Here is a 19,044-nt window from a genome sequence, read left to right as displayed (position 1 = left end):
ATAAAATACTATAGCTACAGTATACTGAAAGCCTTAATGCATGGAGCATGTGCAGCCGCATGTGTCTGTCTGTATTATCTGAAAATATCCGAACACAGCCACAGGTCAAATTTTAATCTTCCAACGATGACCTGCATCCTTTCCTCTTATGATAGCCCACTCTGGCGTGTGTGTCCATGTGAAGCTCCTTCTCCCGTGATTGATGGAATGAGCACAGGAGCACAGACAGACAGAGGGAGGAGGATGAATTTATTGAAGCAAGTAAAAGATGGATAGAGCAAGGGTAGAGGAAGTGAGAGAGAGAGAGAAAGAGAGAGAGAAATGAGCTGTCAGGGCTTTTTGAATGGCAGAGCAATTTCCACCTGCACAAACAAGGCTTGTGAATCCCCGCTGCAGTGGCTAAGATAGAGTAAAAAAGATTCTCTCTGTGATGGTATCTGACGTGTTGTTATTGCCTTCACTTGCTGAACTTTAAGCCAGCTAATGGATGTGCACAAAAAAAGCCATACATGCACACACCTCTCAGAAGTCAACATTTCTCTGTTCCAAGTGGAAGTGAAATCATAGCAGGAGAGCTATCACGCTTCCAAGTAAAAAAAAAAAATCACTTTTCCGTTATTCATGTCATTCAGTAAGTTGGGAGGAAAAAGGTCGCTACAAGAAGTAGATTTCCAGATATCAACATACACTTTTCTCTGACCTCAAAGTACTCTCAACTGTTCTTAAAGAGGCAACAAACCAGGAAAACAATCCTTTAAGAAAAGAAACAGCATTGTAAGGATCTTTTTAAAACCAATGTCAACAGAAAGTCAAAAGTATAGTGCCTCTCAGAAGTTACAGAAAAAGCCGGAGTCAATAATATTTTCTTCTCCTGCATCTGTTCTCTTAAGGACAGCAGAGCAGCACAGACAGCCATGTTATATATTACACCTTTTGAATAAACATCAGATAACGCAACGCCCACTAATGGCTCTACAAATGAAGGAAAGACAAACATTGATGCACACGCTGCAATAAAAAGTGGATGAGTAGCTTAAAAGGACAAACAATAGGTGACGAGATCACAGTGAGACTAGCAGACAACGGATGTTGGGGGACGGGGGGGTTGGGGTGGGGGGGGTGGAGGGGACAGAGGAGCGAGGTGATTGTGAAATGTGAAAACAGAGCAGGAGGGAGGGATGGACTCAATCCTCCTCTCCTTGACCAGTCCTGATGGAGTTGGACTTTGTTCTTCTCTGGCACAACCAGTCAAAAGCTGAGTGAATACGTTACCTGGTCTACCAGTTTATAAGTCATCCCCTTAAACCTTCAGTGGAGAGGAGAGAGGAAGAAGAGGGATGAACAAGAAGGAGGAAGGGAGAAAGAAGCAACAGAGGAGTGAAAAGAACAAAAATAGGAATCAATGAATAGAGGAACTTTGGGGATTTTCCAGCATTACCACAACATATTTATCACATTTGTAGCAGTGCGGCCCAGCAGCTGCAGGGATGTGGATGGATACCAAAACAGAGGTTGAGGAGGCCAGCAGGAAACATGCCAGCCTCGGTCGGCGTGTGTTGAACGGTCTGCTGTTGTGTACTGGGGACATGGTGCACTTGGATGAGTACATACAGGGTAGGAAAACTCTCTACGCTGCTACATCCTTAAAGTTTATGTACAAACAAACCAACTTTTTTACTTCTATTCTTAATGTCAAGCATAAATTGTATTAAATGGTATGACCTTTAAGTATATGATTTGGAAAGAGCACAATTTATCAAGTCTGAGTCTTCTTATAATGTGATTAATTACGAAAACGTCACAAAAAAGGAACATCACAAGATTTTGGTTTATATTTAGCTGCCGTGATCATGAATAAATTATTCTGAAATGCTTACTTTGTCATTAAAATATGCAGATGTAATCATCACAGGACTCCCACAGTGAATGCTGCTGTACTCTTCTGCTAACATAAAAGATCATCATCATCATTAAACTCCTATCTTGATTCTTTTTTAAAAACCCTTTATTGGCACCGAGAACTCCAACTGAGAAAAAAGTTTTGTGCCGCATTTGTGAAAAATAAGTAGGATATGCGAATAATCCCACAAGGTTTGGAAGGAATCACTGGACTCTATCAAGGAAAATGTTGTTTTCAGAGACCGTGTTTTCTTTCTGTGTTCCTCAGACAAGTGGTTTGTGCTGCAGCTGGCGGTGTGGGGCCTGAGAGGGGTGACCAGGGTGATTCTAGCCAACAACCCGCTGAGTGGTGCTCTCATCCTGGCTGCATTGTACTGGGCTTCCCCCTGGCAGGGCCTGCTGGGAACTCTGGGTGTACTGGCCTCTACGCTAACAGCTGTTATCATAGGACAGGACAGGTGGAATGATATGAACAAATACAAAACAATCTCAAAAAAGCATACATTTATATGTACATTTGTAATGACCTATAGGTACTTTAAAAACACAGAACAAAAATGTCCTTTTTAAATAATTGAACCCTCATTAAAAAGCTGTTGCTCGGAAGGCAACCTTGTAGCACAAGCCTATAATTTAGTCTGCCTGGAACTAAAGTTGACCGAGGGCTGTACTTAAAATTCATGAGAATAACAGCTCTGTGACTGATTGTCCTGCGTTCACCCACTGCCTGGCAATTCTTATTTTAGTTCCTGTCCCAGTATTTATGACACGCACAGTGTAGCACGCTGGTGCACAACCTTGTTTTGAGGTTTAAAAATAATTATGCTTGAGCTGGGTTTCCAAATGTTTTCAAGTCTGATATTTTGAATAAATTAAGTGTCACTCTGGGATCTCGGCTCATTAAAAATGAACAGTTTGTTTCAACGCTAATGTGTGTTTTGATCATGAAGACATATTATGATTTCACTGGACGTCACTGTATTACAGAACAGTTGCCATATTATGTATTTTAAAGGCAGAAAATGCAAGACGTAAATGTGAATCTCCCTGTTTGTGTGTGTGTGTGTGTGTGTGTGTATGTAGTGCTGAGGTGTCAAAAGGTCTCCATGGCTTTAATGGCATGTTGGTGTCTCTGCTGATGGGAGTGTTTAGCTCAGCTGGAGAGTGGTACTGGTGGCTGCTGCTGCCTGTTTGCTTGGGGTCAGCTACATGGTGAGACACACATATACACACACTACTCACAGTACAATAGTTATGGGGGACTATCCAACAACTCCTCCAAACTAAACAACCAAATACATTATTTTACATTACCTTCCAAAATAAATAGGAGCAGGTGCCCCTGTCATCAGGGTGTCATGTTTGTCTGAGACCTTCAACCATTAAAAGAATGATCCATATGACCCATATTTCTTATCTGCCACATCTGTCGGTGAGAAGTGGGATGCAAACAAAACCAGGTCACACACTTTACTGAGGGTACTGTAGGTCATAAGAGGATGTGCACAGTAGTACAAACACTAAGTGTTCACCTAATCACATTCTATCACTGCAATTTCAACTACCATGTAAAGCATCATCACACCAAAAGCTAGGTTTGCATCTTCAGCCATCAAAATGTACCTCACAGCAATATCTTCTTTGAAAAAAATGAGGTAGAGGTGAAATGGTTTAAAATTTCTGTAACACTCATTTTTAGCAAACTACATTGCAAGTGACCAAAGCAAAAACTTAATGGGCATTTTTCAGCCACAACAGTGCTGAGTCACTGTAGGAAGCACTTTAGAAAACCTCCCTGTCTCCAAGGGAAACAAAAAAATCAACCTGCATATGTCAAAAGTTTCTACGCACATTTCCAGAGTGAAAGCTAAAGGTAATATGCAAATGCACCTCGTCTCATCACAACATCCAAGGGAATACATTAGGAGCGCCTCCAGTTCACTCACAACATAGAGTGCATGAGGAGCATATGTCAAATGATGCCACAAAGAAGTAATTTTGGGAGGGCTTTGCATTTAGTGTTTAAAGTGTGCAAAGGTCAAGCATGCATAGCTTTCATTGCTACATATAAACAAGGTCAGTTTAATTAAAAACGATCAGTATGTCTCATCCTTCTTCCCTTTCTCTAGTGTCTTTCTATTCAGTGGCCTCTCCTCAGTGTTGGATCGCTGGGACTTGCCAGTCGCTGTGTTTCCCTTCAACATCGTCATTGTCCTCTACCTCCTTTGTACCGGCCAAGATAACCCCTATTTCCCTCACCATCCTGCAACACCACCGGGTGCGCTGGAGCCCAATGGCACAGGGCTGAGCGCAGTAGAGGTACGGAAACATTTCATTAAATGTTTGTGCGTAGGTTGAGATAAATTGGTAGCTGGGAGGTTGATATTCAGCACCCAGCGCTCAAATCTCAGCTTACTTACTGTAACTTCACCAACACAAAAACCTTTCCAAAGAGTTTCTGCTTGTGACAACATGAATACAAATACAGAGGGAGCATTTTCTAAAATCTTCTATAAATACTGTAAATCTAAGAAACACACCTGTGACATTTACTCTGCTGAAGATTTTTGGTTTTACCTTAAGCCATAGTTTGTGCATTCTGTTTGTATGTAAGGCACATTTCACTAACAAAGACCATGTTTCTTATGAATGCAAATTAGTTTCTTGGAATGACAATAAAATCTACTACTACTACAATCTAGTGAAATAGTTGATGGTTAATGTGTTTTCATTTGCCAAGTTGTGTTTTGTGAGTGTGGTATTTTTACCAGAATCTGCTCAGACAGGAAGGGAAACTTCACTTTGAGGCTCAATTAGCATTTTTTCCTCATCAGCATTTCACCAGGCGAGCTGCCATCATGAGGGTATCTGTCAGAGTAACATTTGCAGTGATATTTAAACAGAGGCAGCTCATCAATTCACGTGATTAGGACAGGTGCAGCTCATTAGTAGTCTCAAAGGTAAATATTAGAAGGCAGAAGCAGGATATATGATAAAGCAAGATTACTGAAAGACAAAAAACAAGCTGAACTGAGGCCAGAGTTATCCTTGATGCAGCTGCCGTGGTGTAGCCCAGTCTCCAGAGCGAACAAGTAACTGATAGGAACACAATATGCATAAGATCAGCCAGCTATGACTCACCAGTTACTTAGCAACAGCCATTGATGGAGCTCTTGTCAGGAAATTATAATCAGTCCAAACTGTTTTAATTAACAAATCTTAGTGATTGAAACTCATAGTGGAGGTGAAGCTGTTGCATTCAAGATGAGGTGTTATATTGTTCAGTTACTGTGAGCTGAGACATAATATTCAGAATTGGTGAGGGACAGAGAAGCTCAGGTTTAAGGTTTTTCATGAGTGTCAGTAATGTTTAGGATGCAGAGAGGATACACTGAAGAAGAATTTGTAGGCAGCTGTTACCTTAATAAAGGAGAAAAAACAAACAACAATAAGACCTCAAGAGCTAAATCCCTGTGCTACTGAGAGTCCAGTCAATCAGAATGCAAGTTGTTGCACAGTAAACCTTGTAAAGAAAATTTGACCAGTGAATTCAAACGAAATGCAGTTACCTTGAACTCCTTCTCATAAGACTTTGGCACCAGAATCCACCTATCACTGTAGACTTCTTTTGATTTCTACGAGCCAACTGGCATTTAGATGCATGAAGAGTGTTTGGAAACAGACAGAACACGTTACTATATGTGATCTGAATCACAAAAGTTTATCCTCTTCCAAATGAAGGGAATATATAGAGACATTTCAGACAAGACATCACATTCAGACACATCAAACAACTTTCTTCACATAGACACATACACATACATTTCTCTATTATATTGTGGTATATGTCCAGTATACTGTCCAATGAGATGATTTAAAGGTGCGCTAATCAATATTTTTATATAAACAATGGGTCAGATGACTATGTGTCATGTGACAGGTTTTGTTTGTAATGATGAACTCACATCTTAACCCAACTCTACAGTTCCCCTCAGCTCTACTGAGCCTTTTACTGTCTTTCAGCTCATTGTTTTGGTTTTATGGCCCACAATCTTTACTGTTTTGGTTCATTTTCCCTGCTTTCATCGGCATCGCTTTTTAGCCACGGCAGACACGTGTTTCCAGTGAGAAAGCTCATATTATGTGATAAACCCTCTATGCACTACCTACCCAACACCAAACAGCTGACAGACAAAGTTAGCGACTAACTGAACATGATGAATCATTTAGCGGCTAAAAAGCCAGATATTTCCCTCAGGAGTGGGTGGATACCAGAGCAGAGGCACAGGAGGCATGAATATTGGACTTCTTTTTCTCTATGTGTCTGCTGGATGTGCAAAGTAAATAGGTAAATGTTTGCTAAAATCTTTGCTATATCAACTTTAAAAGATAACATGTCAATTTTTGTGTTTCCAGCTTGTTCGTCTGCTCCCATGGTGGCCTAAAAATTCAATTGATGCTCCTTTAATACTGGAAAGGCCAAGTCGTGATCAATTAACGGCTACTTTGATCGTTTTTTAATTGAAACATTGGTCTTTCCTCAGAAGGCCAATGTCTTTCCTCTCATCTTTGGCGTCCCTATTAGTCCCACAGCATTTCCATGATTTTACAGTAATCTCATCAGAATGAGTCATGTGAAGCGCATTTTGCCGAGATGAAATGGAAACTATAAACATCAGGAGACCATTGAAGTCAAATTGCCATCATTTAAAAATAAATGAATCCATAAATATGTTCTACAACATCAGTGTGGAAATGAAGGCCATCATTATCATCTGCAAAAAAAAACAACCTTGAAACCTCACACAGTACTGTAGACACAGACAATATCTAACTAGAGCTGTATAAGTGTCTCTTGGTATAAAACTGCATGACTAATGAGAGAACATTCGACTGAGGTTGTTGGATTTATTCAGCACGTGGCGTTTATGTGTCTTAGATGCATGCTAAGAGCCAGGAGTGGAGAAGGGTGTTTGAGTGCATTCTTTCACACAGCGATCTGCAAACTGACTGTGAAGTTGTTTAAACAAGATTAGCTACACTGACTAAACCCTCTAAGCGCTGTTAGGTGTCCTGAATATAAAGTCAAGATTTACACACTATTCTATTAACGAGCATCACGCCCTGTGGCGCAGCATGTCCATCTCTCCAAGTTTCTGCCACTCTATCTCAGATTATGTCTCTCCTCCATCTCTTTTCCTTTCCTTTTAATATTCAGCTCATATCTTTTCCTTCCTTTTCCCCTCCATCTGACTGCCTCTCACCTTATAAGTGCTGTCCCTTTCATTTCATAAATTCCCTTTGGTTTGTTACTTGAGAGATCTGAAACCTCTAAATCCTGCTTTTTATCTGTCTGCTTCTCTTCCTTTCAGCCTCTCTCCATTTCTCTGCTCCTGTCAGGAAAATCTCCCTCCTTCTCCCACTCTCTACATCTTTCTCCATCACTGTTTCATTTGCCCCTGTCTTTTTGATCCTCTTCTCCTCTCTTTCCAAAGTTCAGTTCACAATAAACAACTGCTACATGCAAACCAATTTTCAAGGACAGCACAATAAAGTCACAGATTTTTTTTTTCTGTTATGGTCCTTAATATTAAACAATTTCATCCCAAGATTCCCTCCTTCTCTCTCTTTCCTCTTTCCTCTTCCCCCTTCTTCTATTTTTCCCCCTTTTCATCTTTTCCATTGCTCTCTTCCTTCCATTTCTTTCACCCATCTCCGTTCCCTCCTTCCTTCTCTCCTCCTCTCATCTTTCCTCTGGTTCTCTCCAGAGATCGCGATGACGTCGGTCCTATTTATATTTAATGTCTCCAGCTTTCACTCTGCTGAGGATGGCGCTCTGGCTGCATCACCACGACAGCGTATTTAATCTTATTGCACACAAACACACACACATCTGCACGCAAAGAAGCACACACACACACACACACACACACACACACACACAAAGACTTGTGCAGCAGCAATATAATTAAAGACCATTTATGACTTGTAAATATCAGCGACGGGCAGGTGCACCCATCACGTCGCCATGGAAACTCTTCACTTCTCACTGACTGTTGGGAATGCAGCATATGTGTGTATGTGAGTGTGTGTATGTTTTTAACTGGGTGAAGAAAAGAGTGGGTGATTTCAACTGGGAAAAGAGCCACTGAATAGGTTCCACACATTTTGTCATCATGTTTTTGTATGTGTTTCTGCTCTCTTTTTATATACAACTTGTATGTAATCATATGCTAAATAATACTGTGGCTTCTAACTCCTCTCTCTTGCCCAGGTGTTGCACGGCATCCCTCTTGGTGTGGGTCAGATCTTCGCCTGTGGTGCTCTGGGGCCCTCCCTCCTCATCCTAGGAGCTGTTCTTCTCTACTCCCCGCTGCTGGCTGTCCATGCCCTGCTGGGATCAGCAATCGGAACGTTAGCCGGTGAGTCTCAGTCTGTGTGTTTATGCAGTTGTGTGGGAGTAAAATAGAAATATTATTGTGTTCTTATTTAGTTCTGTTGCATCAACACCAAGCCTCATACATTGTGATGTGATAAGGACCTTGTCACATTAGATGCAGGAGTGGTTGGGTCTGTTTTTGACATTTCCATAGCGATTGCAACCTTGACCTGGTATCCAGGTTGTTTTGGGGTTCAGGGTTACTACAGGGAACTACAAATGTAATATCACATGTAATAATTATGTTAAGAGTGCAAGCATTGCCAATATCACACTATATAACACTCCCTCTTGGGCATTATCATTTAAAAGTCAATTTAACTGATTTTTCTTACAAAGGTCATTTTAGTAGTCATGGGGAGTAATACTCAGCCTGTTAAATGAGCTGTATAATGCCTTCTGTGGCTCTGTCAAGACTGACAAGGTTATCTCAGCTCAGACTTAGACAGTACACATGTTTAATGGAAAGCCTGTATATCAAACTGGGAGCAAGGTTTCTGAAAAATGTAGCCATTTACTAGTTAAAATGGGTTTATGGAAAATGCAGGACCCAGTGTTTTTGGAGCTTGCTCCACACAAAGAACTCAGAGTGAGGATATCAACCATTTTTTATCTGTCTTTATGGACATGTGACACTACATGGCTGGACTACCCTCAATAAACAACTTCCAGTTTCATAATTTGCATCATGAATTGTGATTGGACGGGACAGGTTTCCATACAAACATACAGCTTGAAAGTTAAACAGCATCCCTTCATGTTTTTTAAATTTATCTTATCAATTCCACTTATGTCATTTCTTATATTGCACTACATTGCATATGTAGTGAACTATAATGGTGAACTATAATGTAAACGTATATAAGCAACACAGTAGTTGCTTTATTTGGTTTATACACTATGTGCTGCAGTCGCAGTTGCACTAGTAATCCTACTTGTGCCAAAACCATATTGCAGCATCATTCACTTTTGTTTTTAGGTGACAGAAAAAAAACTTCCATTTATAAAACCATCACTCATAACCTCATATAGATTTCAGGCCTGGCACATCGCATGGCAAATGTTGAATTACAGTACGTTTTAACGAGGTTAAAGGCGGGTGGGGTTTATGAATCCCTCTGGCAATAAGACAGAATGTCAGCAGCACATATAAAATATGAAATTGTAAAACAGGCAGCAGCAGCAGCAGCTGCCCACAGGCTGCTCCAACAGACACAGAGCAATTAGCCAGGGTGCTGACAACTACTGGCTTAAATACAAACACACAGGCCTGTGGCTGCATCTGCCTTTTGCATCTGCCTCACTGCAACTCTGTTCAGGGAGATAGAAAGGCTAAGAAATGCTGGGAGTTTAAAAGACTTCAGCCTCTGCTTCCATCTACTGCTATATGTACAATGCAGTGTCCTGAAACATGTTATGTGTGTGTGTGTGTGTGTGTGTGTGTGTGTGTGTGTGTGTGTGTGTGTGTGTGTGCGTGTGTGTGTTTGTGTTTGTAGTTATGAGTCATACTGTAAAAAACAGAGGAGTGTGAGTGAGCCTGTACATATACACACTTGCGCAAACCCGTGGCGTGGACACATGTTAACAGTGGCAGGTACACGTACACACACATACACACTGCTGCAATAAAAACAACAGTGTGACAAGAAAGTAATCAAAGATGATTGTGACTGTAATGTGACTGTAATGAGATTGTGTAGGCAAGAGTGGAGAGGAAACAGACGACTGGAGCGTGGCAGCTAAATGCACAAGAGCAAAATAGCAAATAGGAGGTCTGATTACTGTCATGTGTATATCCTCTCCCTTCCTTCCTTCATTGCTTTTCCATGTTCACTCCAGTGACTTTCTTTTTTTCCAACTTTAGCCTAAATGAAGTCATTACCAGCCTTCACTGATCTCAAAAAAGTCACCTGTGCTTTTATTACTCTCATTTGGATGCTTGCAATTCAGGGCTCCACCAGAGGCAATATCCTGTCTTCTGCAGATCTAAAATGCTGCTGTTGGTCGTTTAACTAATTCTAAGGGACAAGAGCATATTACACTAAGTCTTCCCTGTCTTCTCTGGTTGTCTTTGATTTTAACAATTTATTTAAAGAATATTCAATATTTTTCTTTTTGCCAACAAATCCCCTGGAAAGACCAAAACCATCAAAAACACATGAGCCACATTGTTGCCCTGGGTTACATGTTCCCTTATTGCTATAAATTTCATTATCACAAGTTTATTTTGAGTCACTTCCACTTACACTGTCTTTGTGCTTTAGGGCACCAAATGTTTATTTATCCACATCTAAAAATAGTCCCCAGCACAACTTTCATTTGTTTGATTAACGTTTGCTAAAAACCATGGTGCCCAGCTGCTTTTTTTACTGAGTCATTTATAGAAATGAAGATATATCTTTTTATACATTTTAAAGATTTAAATCTTCAGCAGGAGTGAATTTGCTTGCGGCTGAGTGTCACAGACAGGGTAGTGAAGTCAGAGAGTATTGAGATACAAACTATTGATTTTCATCTTTTGACGGGACTTTGTTTGGGAATAAGAAAGATATTGAATAACACCTTTTAAATATCTTCTTTCAAACCTATGTATAATATAATCTACAATATATTTCATGTATTTATCTTCCTCTTTTACCTGTTTTTGCTCTCATTTTAATTTTTTTGTCATTGTTAGTCTTTGTTTTTGTCTTGTACTTTCATGCAGTATTATAGTGTTACGTTGATCATCTTTTGTATTGTTAAGCACTTTGTAATTTGTACAGAAAAGGGATATATGAAAACTTTTCATGTTGTTATCATAGGATTTGAACTTTTGGTGTTGTTAGATGCGTTTTTTTTACCATTAAGTTTTGGGAACTGGCTGCCCTGAACTCACACACACATGCCTGCACACAGAAACAAATGAAGCTGCGACACACAGTGAGAGAGTTAAGAGTGTGAATAAGTGCCACGGGGTCAGATTCAAAACTTAATCCTGCGTGACAGAGAACCAGAGAGGAAAAGAAGGATCAGTGTCAGGAGACATGGAGAAAAGTGTCAGATTGCGATGGAGAGGAGAGAAAAGGGATAAAGAGTTGAGGAGGAAAAGGGAAGGCAGAAAGAGGAAAAGTAGTCCCAAAAAATGCTTACAAATGCAGTAGAGAAGAAAAGAGGAAGCCCTAAATGATCAAGAGATCTTAAAATGTGTGTGTTAGTGTGTATTGAATTGACAGTCTGTCTTTCCTCTTCTGTCTTACCTCCCCCTCACTAACAACCCCTTTTTCTCTCTTCCAAGTTCTTTATCTTCTTTAATCCTTTCATCTCATCATCTTTCATAACTCTTCCTCTTATTTTATTCACTCACATCATCCTCTTCTCTGCTGCTCTGCATTCATTATCCTTTACCACTTGCAAAATGCTGAGTGTGAAGATACTCCGATTTGGTTTCGGGGAAGAGAAGGTGGGAGTGTGTGTGAGGAGGTGTGTGTGATGTCATCATTATCACCATGCTAATCAGTATGATGCCTACTTTGTTTGTCTGTGAGAGGGAGCAATACAATAGCATGGGTGAGAGAGAGGAAAACCAACATGAAATTCGAGTGTGAGGCCATATTTAGAGCTGTCACTCTAAACTGGTGGTGTGAACTATTCCCACGAGGGGTTTCCGGAGGAGGAGTTCAGGGGCTGTATGTAGGCCAGGGCGTCCACCTCCTGCTGTTTTTGTGTTGTACAAGAATAATTGTTGAAATGCTTCAGAAAAGGGATCAAATAGAGTGTGAAGCAGCTGGAGTCAACTGGAGTTCACTGCTCAACTCTGAATTCTTAAAGTAGTTTTGTATTTATGATGTGAAACCAAAACATGAAACACATTTTCAAGTAGGAACCTCACATCTTTCATCTCTGGTTTGACATAATGTAGACAGAATATCAGACAGCAGAGAGGAAAAAGAAGCAAAAGAGATCCAATTCTGCCCCAGCGCCCAGTAAGAAATTATATTTTTTTGGAGACATGAAGGTTATGGTTAGAGATTTTTTTGTGTTTTTTTATGACCTGTGCTACATGGCACTCCACATGGCAACGTCATAATGCGTAGGGATGTTTACTTCATCTGCACCTGAGGCAAAACACAGAGGGCATGGTAACACCCACTTTCAGAACTTTATTTCAGCTGTTCACTGAGTTATTTTCAAAGCTGTACACTAATGGTCTTGAGTCAGACCTCTGGGTGTTGTATAACAGTCCTTAAGAAGAGCAACTGTCTCTATACAGTCTGGGTAATGATTGAAGAATTCAACGTCAGTGACTGAAAGGAATGAAGTTAGCCATGCTAGCAGCGTGGCTCTAGGGATGACAATGTTGATTCATTGGTTGGACTGCAAATGCCTTGGTTTTTGACCAAATATCCCTAAAAACAAATTGCATTCACATTCGCCTTTGTGTTCAGTGCTACTGAACGACCTCATTAATGTAATGAAGGTCAAATAGAGGTTTTATACAGCGAGGATTTACTTCTAAAAAGAGCAAATAAATTAATTAACTTGAGGGTAATCCTTGGTGGATAAAACACAAACTTAAAATGCTTAACACACACCATTACAAGCATTAGAAGAATTCACAATGAAACAGGCCTAAACGACATCTGAAATAAGTCTCCTAGTAAGAAAAATGTTGGTAGAAATAAAGACTAATCACACACATACAAAGTAGAACAATACTTAAATGCAACACAGACAGCAACAAATACTTCCCTCTACAGCTCATGCTGATATCTGGACAGTGTTGACAAATGAGCCCAAATACAGAGAAGCATCACTTATCACCCTGAAGGCATCAAAGGACAGAATGATGGATCCATCCGCTGAATGAAGAGCAAAGCCCTCAAAGAAAAGTTAGCCATTATCCTCTAACACTGCAAAACAAGGCATTATGCACAGTTCATTTCAGTTGTTCATTCCAACCTATTACACTGTCCTCCATTTAGTCTGCAACCAGTCACTGTGATTTGATGCAGGCAACGACCGGAGGAGAGGAGAGGAGAGGAGAGGAGAGGAGAGGAGAGGAGAGGAGAGGAGAGGAGAGGAGAGGAGAGGAGAGGAGAGGAGAGGAGAGGAGATACTGGGTTTGATATGATAAGAACTCTCTGACTCATTCTATTAGCATAGGCAACATCACACTGAGAGTTACACGCACACACACACACACATTGTAGAAAAAGAGTAAAAATTTGAGTATCCTCTGGGGCCTCCCTTCCACATTGCCATTAGACTTTAATGACACCCTTATATGGGGAGGGATCGAGTGGAGCAGAGGGGTGTGATGAAGGAAGCAAGGAAGGAAGGAGGGGAAGCACTGCGTGAGAGAAACAAAAGGGAAATGGTGGGAATGAAACAGCAGGAACATGGAGGATGGAGAGATAGATAATGAAGTGAGGAATTAGGAAAAGACAAGATGATTAGGGAGGGAGTCGGAGAGTTTAAAGACCAACTACAGAAGAGCGAAGAGGGTAGCTGTGAAAGAGAAAAAACAAACACAGATAGTGGTGAAGAGGGAGCGGATGGCAGAGTAGCCCAGCAAACACACGCAGAGTGAGGAGGCAGCACTGGGGTGTGGTCAGTCTGCTTCAGGACCAGACTGCTAAACTGCAGCTCACAGAGGCTGATAATAAGGAAATCAATCACAGCACAGCCTGAGGGTCATTTATCTGCAGAAGAGCTTCCAAAATTTACAGTTACTGCAGATGAATTCTTTGGAAAATCCTGCAGTATTAATACAGGAATGATGCAGGGTTTAGCAGCTGCAGCAACGGCTAAGGTTAAAAATTAACACAGCAAACAACAGTATTTGTATGAATATTTATATGTAATTTTAGTCATTTGTTCAGCTTGGCTATTATTCAGTTTTAATTAGGTTTGAAAAGGCTTCTTCTGACTAAAATGTGACAATTACCAAAGTTGTCGTATGACAATGCAAACGGGGGCACATTCAGCCTTGTGCATGTGTGTGTAAATAATATATGGCCTAAAGCAAATGGATGGTTTGAGGGTCACTCTTCTGCACAGTCAGACAGCATTCAGTAATTTTTTATGATATTACTGTGACTGAGGAAGGTAAAAAATACAACATTTCTGCTGCAGGGTTTATGCTCCCACAAATATAAGTCCTGTATATATCAAAGAAACAGTCAGTAAGTATTTTAAAGCTCTTTCCTTTCAGAGCTGAACAGTAGCAGCAGAATATTAACTGGGTGGGGCAACAGGACTGATGGCCTCTGCTTACACACACACACACACACACACACAGATCGAGAGAGAGAGAGAGAGAGAGAGAGAGAGAGAGAGACAGAGAGAGAGAGAGAGAGAGAGATGCAGCATTGTCCCTTCTGGCTTGGTGTGCAGCATAATTTATAAGGCTGTAGGCGGTAGTGGTGTTGTATTTGACCAATTAATGCTAATGGATTAATGCTAACATTTTCATGCTAACAAGCTCACAATGACATTTTGATGTGAGCAGTTTAGCAGGTATAATGTTCAGCGTCTTAATGTGTTACCATGCTAACATTAGCTAATTAGCATTAAACTCAAATTACAACAGAGGCTGATGAGAATGTCATTAGTGTTGCATCTATTTGTTCAATCAATCAAAATCAATCAATCAATCAATCAAATTATATTTTTGACCTGATGATGGTGCTAAATTAAAAGTTAAAACCATTGCTGAAGTTATTACAATTCCTCCTAAGAGCAACATGAATATTGTGCCTAATTTCATGGCAATCCAGCAATTAGTTATGAATTTCATGGTGGGGCAAGAGGAAAAGTCAGAGGATTCATTCCTCTGGCAACAACTTATGTTACATTTTGTGCCAATCCATCCAGCAGATGTTGAGATATTTCACTGAATAAGTGACAACTTTAACTTGTTGGTGGCGCTATAGGAAATCAGAGTCAGTAGCATTCACCCTCTGGGCACCATGTGTATCTAATTTCATAGCTGTTTATCCAGTAGTTGTTGAGATATCTCAGTCTGGACCAATGTGGTGGACCACATTGAAGGAGATACTTTTTACTAACTTCTCTCACAATGTTAGTCCTTCAAAATAGGAATATTCATGAGTGACTTTTGGGGTTTAACAACCCAGAATAAGACATAGTTCATTTGATTTTTGCAATTTCTTATACTGTATATACAAAAACTAAACCTATTTGATGAAGCATTTTGTTTCCTTATTCTGCATGGAGCTTGCTGGCCTTTGCAGCTGAAATCAGTGACCCTACTCTTTCTGATGTCACTGTGATTCTATTGTTATTCTCACTCACGTGTGGGTAGAAAGACATGGTGCAGCTGCTGCTGAAGCTGGCAATGCCTTTGGCCTCGCTGAGATTTACCTTTGTCAATATGCCCCCTGCGCAGTCTGTGTATGGCTTCAGCGTCAGAGTGAGGTGCCTGCTTAATATGGATGTGAGTCAGTGGTGAGACATTGACCTGGTGTTCATCCACCTACCACATCAATACTCTGCAGCAGTACCTCAGAGGTTGAATCAGGGATAAAAAGCTGTCTCAAAAAAGTATGTTGATATTGGTGTTGTGATATCACAAGGCTGTGTTAAAATGTCAATTTACATGTTTCACATAATGTGAAAATGAATATTAAGTGATACAAATGCAAATGAAGAGGGGATAATGTGACAATGAAGTGAGTCAAAAGTATCCTCAGAGGTTAATAGTCATCTGGGATGAATTTCTTCCAGAGCTTTCACTCTCTCTCTTGTCTCCTCGTCTCATTGCTCGTACAGTCTATTTACAGTAAAAGACTTGAGAAGGTAAAACCATTTGTCATAGTGTAACTCCAGCTCACTGGAGACAGAGCAGTTCTTTGTCAGCACTTCCCCTTACTCACCATCATCCCATCATCACATGACTGACTGACAGCTGAACACAGATGATCTTTTCCGACTTGGACAAATCAGAAATACAAAACAACATTTCCTTATTAGGTAACCCACAAATTAAATGAACTGAAGGCAACAACAGTATGTGTCTAGCACCATCACATGGATTCTTTTAGTACTGCAGATTCAAGAAGACATAAGTATGATCTGTGTTTGTGTGTGTGTGTGTGTGTGTGTGTGTGTAGGTTTATCCATGGCAGTGCGTCATGCCTCTCTGTACTCAGGTCTGTCAGGGTTTAATGGAGCTCTGGGCTGCATGGCTGTTGGAGGACTCTTCTTCACCTTCAGCTGGAGGACTCACCTCTTTGCCATCGCCAGTGGTGAGACACAAACACACATCCCTTTCCCAAAATGTTTGCACTACATGTATCATACATACATCATTCCTGTGATTCAGTGAGAATTTGTGTTATTACTTAATGATAAATCATACAGTTTTCACAAATCAGATTTTTTTTAAAGAGAATAGTGAAGATCCATGGTTCAACCCACTCCTTTTTGAAGCCTTGCAACTACAAGCTAAATCTGTGCAACTGTCTTGCTTTAACTCAACTTTTAATACCTTTTATAGTTTTTGGCAAGAACAAGAACCAAATTAATATGATTTTGCGAAACATTCAGCTGTAGACTGGTTAACCTTACTTGTATTTTGCAGGAATATTAAGATATTGATATTGTCATTATTCTTTTCATTACTGACCTCAGGCACTGGAGGGCGACAGAAACAAACAAGCTGCTTCAGCATGCTCTGTCCATGGTGCTGAAACATTCATATGCTGTCTTTCTCATTGTCTCTGTCCATAGTGCTGAATTGTTTCAATTCAATTCTCAGTGACAGTGACAAGTTTTTCAAGGAATACTCAAATCCACATCTCTTTAAAGTGCTTCAACCGGAGCCTTTAGCTTTAGCACTTACACTGAAATTTTTACCATGTGATTTTTAACTTGTTATATTTTTTTAAATCTAAATACCCTGAGTTCTTTTACATTTTATGTATTTTTCACACTTTTCCTGACCTCATCTTGGGACTACACTGGCTGCAATGGCTGTTGTCAATTTTGAAACCAAAGAAACTTATATCAAACTGTTCAGCTACATACTCTTTGATCTATAAACACTTATTTCTCAGAGACACATAAAAAGACTGGAGAATCACTGACTGTCAGTCTCCAGTGCTCTCCAGTGTCAGTTCTAACTGAACCTTTTTATAAGACTCTCTGTCCTAGGAGCCTTTATCAGACATGGACTAGATAGTAGAACTAAAACTGTTTCTATGGGACAATGACATTGTCATAAATTCCACCTGCTTGTGTTTGAAAGGTATCAAGTTGTGAGACATCACTTGGTCACTTACCGCATCACTGCTCCTCTCAGTAAATCATGAACTCATCCTCCTGCTGAATCAATTACATGCTCCATAATGCAGAAATGTGGAGGCATGTGGGCACTATGACCAAAAACAGTCAGCAGATATGCTTTGGTTAAACTCAGCTGTGCTTCTAAAAATGATGAGTAGGTAAATACATCATACTACATAGCTTATTCAGTCTGCTTTTATACTGTGCAGGCACTTTGTTTCCATACATATTTCCCCTTCACTGCACCCAGTTCACTCCCAATAGCTTTCACTCCACTCCCTCCTTTATCTTTCTTAACTTATTTAAATTGATTTCATCTCCTTCCCTCTGTCTTTATCTAAACCATCTCCTTTACATCCTTTTACAGTGTCTCTACATTTCTCTTTGCTGAATGGCCTTAATTGCATTGAAAGGTTAAGAATCATTTTGTCAGATCAAAGCTTAATTTAATTAATCCATTTAGATCCAGCTGCCCTGTCTCACTTTCACGAATACAGACAAACTGACAAAATCATGCACACAATTAAATCTGAAATTGCAGCTGGAGCACCCAGCTGGCCATTAGTACTGACCGGTTTGGCAGAGAGATAATCTGTTCCCATTTGGTAAATTGGCCTTAATTGGAGATTCCAGCTTGTCTACTATCAGGAGCAACTGCAGTCAACCTCTGCTCCTGCCACTGTATATATGTCAGCAACCTGTAGAAAGATACAGAGTGTGTGTGAGGATATATTTAGCTCCAAATCTCTTCTCTTCTCCACCACAGCCTTCCTCTCCGCATATGGTGACATTGCTCTGAGCAATCTGCTGGGAACTGTAAGTACACACACCCCAAGCCATGTATGAAGCTGCAACACAGAGAAGCCTGCAACACTTTTTTTTTTTTTGAAGAGGTCTAGTCCATTTTTTTTCTTTTTGTTGATTCTTGACCTGCATTTACTTGTGTATGATTTATTTGAATTTTGACTGATGGTAGACATACAGCTATTTAACACTTAACAAACCTTTTTACTCACTCCACCCAATCTTGTACATAATTAAACACACACACTCTCTCTTTCTCACTCCCTAGGTGGGTCTCCCAGCATGCAGTTGGGCAGCTACACTGGTAGCCACACTGATGTTGCTGCTGACTGGCAGTTTAGCGGCGTACCGCATCCCTATTGGTCAAGTCATGGCCCCGGAACACAACCTGCGCTCACGCAGCCAATGGGAAGCTGGGAGCACCACAGAAAGAGAGAGCACTGATGTGTAGCGCCAGGACACACACACAAACACACACACACAGTACTGTATCAGTACTTCAAAGTGCTGAGTTGAATGGGAATATATACATATACACATTATTATAATATACGTTACACTGCCATTTCACTATAGCTCTACCAGTGACTCTAAAAAGGAGATTCAACACT

General features: G+C 40.4%; 1 protein-coding gene across 1 annotated transcript; it reads left to right on the top strand.

Annotated features, from left to right (window-relative positions):
• Positions 1-1,487: 1,487 nt before the first annotated feature.
• Positions 1,488-19,014, top strand: si:dkey-183c6.7 (urea transporter 1). The gene is made up of 8 exons (XM_042401492.1): positions 1,488-1,614; positions 2,168-2,357; positions 2,983-3,111; positions 4,029-4,218; positions 8,174-8,321; positions 16,456-16,590; positions 18,396-18,445; positions 18,702-19,014. Exons 1-8 carry the CDS (start codon positions 1,488-1,490, stop codon positions 18,882-18,884), a joined length of 1,152 nt encoding a protein of 383 aa, XP_042257426.1. The 3' UTR covers positions 18,885-19,014.
• Positions 19,015-19,044: the final 30 nt, after the last annotated feature.

This window comes from Thunnus maccoyii, chromosome 22 (assembly GCF_910596095.1).
Source record: "Thunnus maccoyii chromosome 22, fThuMac1.1, whole genome shotgun sequence".
Taxonomy (NCBI): Eukaryota; Metazoa; Chordata; class Actinopteri; order Scombriformes; family Scombridae; genus Thunnus; species Thunnus maccoyii.
This window is presented reverse-complemented; position numbering and strand designations above follow the sequence as displayed.